Genomic DNA, 7,210 nt, shown 5'->3' with positions numbered 1-7,210 from the left:
AGATCTGATTTAATTGTTTTTTTTTGTGAATACGTCCTATGTATCATTGCATTGATAGTAGAAGAAAGGGTGAAGCAGTTACAGACAGATTATCACAAGCACGAACGCGGGAGTCGACGTGAGTGACAATAGCAAAAACACATGGAAAGGGGATGTGCAACCCCATCTAGCTAACACTAGGCCGCGTTGATTAGGGTTCCTAGCCCCTTGGCTCCGGCAAGAGAACAGGCTCGAGCTTCTTCCTTGATGTTATTATTTAGAAGCGACACCAAAGGCCTATCACCGTTGAATACGCAGCTATTGCGGTGATTCCAAATTAGCCAGGCAGTCAGGATGATGATGATGGCCAGGCCTCGATGAAGAGTAGTTGGCGCGTCACGGAAGGATGAGGAGAACTAGTCCCGAAACTTGCACCCTTGGTTCGACAGGCTGGTGGTGGCGCGACACCAAGCGAGGACTTCGTACCATACCTGAATGGATCAGAAGGAGCAGTCATCTAGAAGGTGTTGCATAGTTTCAGGCTCTTGGCCGCTCTATATGCTTTCGTAGATTTCCATTATGCTTTATGGAACGTACCAAGGGTTGAGAATAATTGGTCTATTTGAACTGTTTGCACAACAACCACTGTGTTCTTATCGTTGTATCCTGATGACCCACAAGTATAGGGTATTTCAACAGTCTTCGAGGAAAGTATTTCAACCCAAATTTATTGATTCGACACAAGGAGAGGCAAACAATATATATAAGTCTTAATAGTTGAATTGTCAATTCAACCACACCTGAAGAGATAACTTGCGGGCGGAAATTTACTAGTAGCACACTAATATGATAATAATAGCGATAAGTAATAGTAGCAGAAATGGTAACATGATTGTACTGTAACAACATAATGCAATAATAGAATTGTAACGGAAATAACAACACTAGAAAGTGTAGGCATGGAGCAGGTGATTGGTTTTGTTTAGATGAGATTGAATATGCAACGGTCATAACCTATAGTGACAACAAACTAGCTCCAATTCATCAATCATATGTAGGCATAGATTCTATATATAGTTGTACGTGCTTGTGATAAGAACTTGCACAACATCTTTTGTTCTCCCCTCACATGGAAGTGGGGTCCTAATGGAAACTAAGGGTAATTAAGACGCTCCTTTGAATAGAGAACTAGAACAAAGCATTAACACATTGTGACACATGTAATTCCCAAGGTAACGTCATCCCCGTTGATATCTTAATTATTGTCACTTTGGAGTCCAAACAGGTGCATACAACAGCTATGATTAAGAACACAATTATAGTCATGAAAACATAACAGAGTTCAGATGTGAAACCATGACAGTGAAAAGCATTAAGCATAGCAAATAGCAACAACATTTTTGGAACATAGTGGAGAGTAGGCATCAAGCCCTTACAAATCTGACATCGATTACATAAGAAATCTCATCCAACTCTCATGTACCTCCATGCGCCTACAGGGAAATTACTAACACATGGATGGAAGCATCATAGAATTGTTGATGATGGCGCCGAATTCCTCTTTCCAGAGCAAGAAATAGACTCCAGATCAGATCTCTAGAGGAAGAACAAGAGGTGGCGACGTCTCCGTATTACGAAAACCATTCGTGATTTTTCCGGTATATATGAGATTTTATGGCGGTGGAGTCGTCGTAAGGCGGTATCAGGTAGGCCCCCACGCCCCCACGGCGCGCCACCTGGTCGTGTGACGGGCAGGTGACTCCCCTCCGATCCATTTTCACTCCATAACTCCTTAAATATTCTGAAATAAATCTTCAAAAGTCCCTGTCTGATTCCAAGCAAAGTAACACCAAGTTACGCCCTTTTGCTGAAAACAAAGTTAGTCCAGGTTAGTTTCATTCAAATCATGCAACTTAGAGACCAAAACAAGAGCAAAACATTGGAGACGTATCATATCCTCAAAGTCTGCCTCGACTTATTTCTTGGATTTGACGAGGGAGAAGAAAACTACACCCCCGTCAAATGTTTTAGATGAGTGTAAGTCGCCTCAATTTTGATTCCATGCAAGTCGATTTTGTGACGAACAAACATGCGGAAGAATCAAAATAAACTTGCACCCAAAAAATTCTCGTTAGATATTTTTATACGAGACCTCGACCATTTACAACCATAACAGAAATTGGCCCAATACCTGGCAAGACATAGGATTTTTTTTAAAATAAATGAAAAAATATAATTATTTTTTCTAAGGAAGAATGAATTAGTGGCACTGATATTACCTTTTAAGAAAAAATAAAACAAAATAATAATAAGTGCACACAATTTGCACATAAATCATGTTTTTCTATAATATGCAAGAATAAGCATATAATAGTGGAATGTTTGCAAAAAACATAAATAAGGAAATAAAAATAAATCTAAAACAATATAAAAATAGTATTTTTAGGAAGAACGAATTAGCGGTATTGATATTACCCTTTAAGAAGAAGAAAAATAATCACAAATGCATACAACCTTGCGCTCAAATTGCACCTTTTGTAATATGCAAAAAATAAGCATATAAGTGTGTCATTTTTACACTCTATATATAATTTACACACCTATTGTATAGTACTTGAGTGTATACATTTACTCTCGCCCAACATCCCAAAAATACCATATAGAAAAAAGAAAAACTAACTACAAAAAAGGAATAAAAAATAGCAAATACGCAAAAAAAAGAGAAAAATAGGCAGGCTGTATCGGGCTTCAAGCTCGAGAAAAAAATCGATTGACCCCAAGACATGGGCAAATAAAAAATTTAGCCCAAGAAGCCATGACACAACACAAGGTGAAAAAGAAACACGAATCTTGACAAAAGAATCAACAGTCAGAAAATCAACTTACCCAAATTTTTAAGAAACAACTTACATATAGCTGAAGTGGAAGAAGACAGGGTAATTTGGAGCACATTAAAGTTGGGTGGCAAGTTGAATGGGCCAAAGTGGACTTCTACCTTGCACCACCACTTGATGAACAGATGTCACAGTCCAGGTCCTCCCTTGTTTGACTGACACAGCTGCATTCCACTGCACTGAGAAAAGAAGAAGCTGGAGAGGAGAAGAAGCATGGGCATCGAGAGTGGACGATCTGCATACGGAGGCATCTGCACCTATTTTTAAAAAAATTACGTTTTACGCGTTTTGTAATGTTTAAAAATTTCTAAAAAAAATTATGCATACATGTTGGCAAAGGTATGTCCATGGCACAACGTTTTGTGTAAAAAATATTTTTGTTTTGTCTCAATAAAAAAACAAATTTTACTGCTTTTAAATAGTGTTTCAGGACATAAAATTTTGTCTTTTTTGCACAAGCTAAAAAAAGTTGTTTTTTCTATGAAACTTTCTGCACACACATAGAATATGAAGATGTCCGCGCGCACCTTTTTAAAAAAATTAACATTACAAAATATGTTTTTTAAAATGGGTTCATATGTATCCAGATTCATCCATGTACATCTCCTTGGCATCTCCCTTTATATCATCATCCACATGACATCGCCGTCACCGATTTCTTTGGCAGATTCTCGCTCCACTTATATACACGCTCTCCCTCCATTTCTCAATTCTCACCACCACACGCATTTCCCAACCAATTTTGTTGCTCCGACAGCAACATCAAGCACTGGGTAGTGGCTAGCTAGCTAGGCGCGTACGTGCTGGACACAGCCATGGTGACCACGCTTTGCTCGGTGGCCTTGCTGCTCGTCGTCGTCGCTCTCCTGTCGGCGACAGGCGATGGTGTGGCGGCATTGGACGCCCAGGCCGCGTACCTGTCCCGGCTGAAGCAGGAGCTCGCCGGCCCGGCCATGGCGCGCTGGGACTTCTCGTCGGCCACGCCGGTCGACTACTGCCGGTTCCAGGGCGTGGTTTGTAGCGGCAGCAACGTCACGGGCATCGACCTCACGTCGTGGCGGCTCACCGGCAGGCTCCCGCCCGGCATCTGCGCCGCGCTGCCCGCGCTCCGGGACCTCCTGCTCGCCTACAACGAAATCCGCGGCGGCTTCCCGGCGGGCCTCCTCAACTGCTCCTCCCTCGAGACGCTCAACCTCAGCTTCGCCAGCGTGTCGGGCGCGCTGCCGGACCTGTCCCCGATGCGGGCGTTGCGGGCGCTCGACCTCTCCGACAACCTCTTCTCCGGCGCGTTCCCGGCGACGTCCATCGCCAACATGACCTCGCTGGAGGTGATCAACTTCAACGAGAACCCCGGCTTCGACGTCTGGCGCCCGCCGGAGGCGCTCACGCGGCTGCGGCGCCTCCGCGTGCTCATCCTGTCCACCACGTCCATGCGCGGCGGCGTGCCGGCGTGGCTCGGCAACATGACGTCCCTCACCTTCCTGGAGCTCAGCGGCAACTCCCTCACCGGCCGCATCCCGGCGTCGCTCGGCCGCCTCGCCAACCTCGAGTTCCTCGAGCTCTACTACAACGACCTGGAGGGTGCCATCCCCGACGAGCTCGGCAACCTCACGCGCCTCGCCGACGTCGACTTATCCGAGAACCACCTCGACGGCGCCATACCGGACTCGCTCTGCGCGCTGCCGCGCCTCCGCGTGCTGCAGCTCTACACCAACTTCCTCGCCGGGCCCATCCCGGCCGTGCTGGGCAACTCCACGCAGCTCGAGATCCTCTCCGTGTACAAGAACCAGCTCACCGGCGAGCTCCCCGCCGACCTCGGCCGCTACTCCGACTTCAACGTGCTGGAGGTCTCCGAGAACCAGCTCACGGGCCCGCTGCCGCCGTACGCCTGCGCCAACGGTAAGCTCCAGTACATCCTTGTCCTCAGCAACCTGCTCACCGGCACCATCCCGGCGGCCTACGCCGACTGCCTGCCGCTCCTCCGGTTCCGCGTGAGCAGCAACCACCTGGAGGGCGACGTGCCGCCGGGCATCTTCGCGCTGCCGCATGCCTCCATCGTGGACCTCTCCTACAACCATTTCACCGGCTCGGTGCCCCCGTCCATCGCCGGCGCCAAGAACCTCACCTCGCTGTTCGCGTCCGCCAACCGGCTGTCCGGCATGCTCCCGCCGGAGATCGCCGACGTCTGGGGCCTCGTGAAGATCGACCTGAGCAACAACCTCATCGCCGGCCCGATCCCGGCGGCGATGGGGAGGCTGGTCCGGCTGAACCAGCTGTCCCTGCAGGGCAACCGCCTGAACGGCCCCATCCCGGAGACGCTCGCCGACCTGAGGAGCCTCAACGTGCTGAACCTGTCGGAGAACGCGCTGTCGGGGCAGATACCGGAGGCGCTGTGCGCGCTGCTGCCCAACTCGCTGGACTTCGCCGGCAACAACCTGTCGGGGCCGGTGCCGCCGGCGATGATCAAGGAAGGGCTGCTGGAGAGCGTGGCCGGCAACCCGGGGCTGTGCGTGGCGTTCCGGCTCAACCTGAGCGACACGGCGCTGCCGCTGTGCCAGAAGGGCGGGGAGAAGCGGGGATTCGCCGGGAGCTCGTGGATCGTCGGGGTGTGCTGCGTGGTGTGCGTGGTGGCAATGCTGGCGCTGGCGCGCCGGTGGGTGACGCGGCGGCGGGAGTTGAAGGACGGCGAGCAAGACGGGACGTCGTCGCCGGGGTCGAGGGGCGGCGGGCTGTCGTCGTACGACGTGACGAGCTTCCACAAGCTAAACTTCGACCAGCACGAGATCGTGGAGGCGCTGATCGACAAGAACATCGTTGGGCACGGCGGCTCCGGCACGGTGTACAAGATCGAGCTGAGCAGCGGCGAGCTGGTGGCGGTGAAGAAGCTCTGGGTGTCCTCCTCCAAGACCAAGCAGCAGCGGCAGAAGCAGCATCAGCATCGCGGCCATGGGCATGGGCATGGGTATGGGCACGGCCGAGGCTACGGCGGCGGCGAGGAGGACGACAGCCGCGAGCTGCGGACGGAGGTGGAGACGCTGGGCAGCATCCGGCACAAGAACATCGTGAAGCTATACTGCTGCTACTCGGGCGCCGACTGCAACCTGCTGGTGTACGAGTACATGCCCAACGGCAACCTGTGGGACGCGCTGCACGGCGGCGCCGGCGGTGGGTGGGGCGGCTTCGGGTTCCTCGACTGGCCGACGCGCCGCCGCGTGGCCATCGGCGTGGCCCAGGGCCTGGCGTACCTCCACCACGACCTCCTGTTCACCATCGTCCACCGCGACGTCAAGTCGTCCAACATCCTGCTCGACGCCGACTTCGAGCCCAAGGTGGCCGACTTCGGCATCGCCAAGGTGCTCCAGGCCACCCGCGGCGGCGGCGTCGGCGGCGACACCTCGTCCACCACCACCATCGCCGGCACGTACGGGTACCTGGCCCCGGAGTACGCCTACTCGTCCAAGGCGACGACCAAGTGCGACGTGTACAGCTTCGGGGTGGTGCTCATGGAGCTGGCCACGGGGAAGAAGCCGATCGAGCCGGAGTTCGGGGAGACGAGGGACATCGTGCAGTGGGTGACCGGCAAGGTGGCGGCCGCGGCGGAGGCGGAGGCGCTGGACAAGCGCCTCGCGTGGAGCCCCTTCAAGGACGAGATGGTGCAGGCGCTGCGCGTGGCCGTCCGGTGCACCTGCAGCATCCCCGGCCTCCGCCCCACCATGGCCGACGTCGTCCAGATGCTCGCCGAGTCCGGCCCGCCCCCCGGCAGCCGCTCCGCCAAAGACTACCCCGGCCAGAAACCCAAACCAGCTGAGGCCAAGTGAGCCGTGCAACTCAAGTGATCAATTAAGAGATCTCATCAATTAACCACCGAGTAACTAGTAGTATAACTAAGAGTGAATCAAGCGATCATCACTGATCCAATTAAGTTATTATTAGGGTAACTACAATTATAATAGCACTACTAGTATTACTAATTAAGAAGATGATTAGAACTAGTGGTGCAACTAAGTTTTTATAGAGAGATACGAAAGGTAATTTTGAGGATGGATTGATGCAATTTAAGTTGGAAAGATTGTTGGATCTTGCACTAGATTGAGTGGTATGTGTATATATAGATGTGGTGTTGCTAAATCTCAGTCCACTGTCGACTGATACTTAAAGTCTCAGTCGATAGTCGATGCCATATTCGATTGTAAGTGTGCGAATTTTCCTTTTTAGTTTTTTTTTGTTTGCTTTTCTACATGTTATGTTACTCGATTGAGGTTTGGTTGGTTTGGTTGTCTCACTCCACTGAAATCTAGCTACACTCAGATAGATAAACACAGCAAGTCAGCTCCATT

The 7,210-nt window shown here is 51.0% G+C and overlaps 1 protein-coding gene across 1 annotated transcript; it reads left to right on the top strand.

Annotated features, from left to right (window-relative positions):
* Positions 1–3,601: 3,601 nt before the first annotated feature.
* On the top strand, positions 3,602–7,106 carry LOC119298794 (receptor protein-tyrosine kinase CEPR1-like). Its single transcript, XM_037576091.1, has one exon. It carries the CDS (start codon positions 3,689–3,691, stop codon positions 6,689–6,691), a length of 3,003 nt encoding a protein of 1,000 aa, XP_037431988.1. The 5' UTR covers positions 3,602–3,688; the 3' UTR covers positions 6,692–7,106.
* The last annotated feature ends 104 nt before the right edge of the window (positions 7,107–7,210 follow it).

Source organism: Triticum dicoccoides, chromosome 5A (assembly GCF_002162155.2).
Source record: "Triticum dicoccoides isolate Atlit2015 ecotype Zavitan chromosome 5A, WEW_v2.0, whole genome shotgun sequence".
Classification (NCBI taxonomy): domain Eukaryota; kingdom Viridiplantae; phylum Streptophyta; class Magnoliopsida; order Poales; family Poaceae; genus Triticum; species Triticum dicoccoides.
The sequence above is the reverse complement of the archived record's forward strand: the minus strand, read 5'-3'. Positions and strand labels throughout refer to the sequence as shown.

Excerpts from the sequence above, each read along its gene's own strand:
- LOC119298794 (XM_037576091.1), top strand. The coding sequence starts at position 3,689 with ATGGTGACCACGCTTTGCTCGGTGGCCTTGCTGCTCGTCGTCGTCGCT.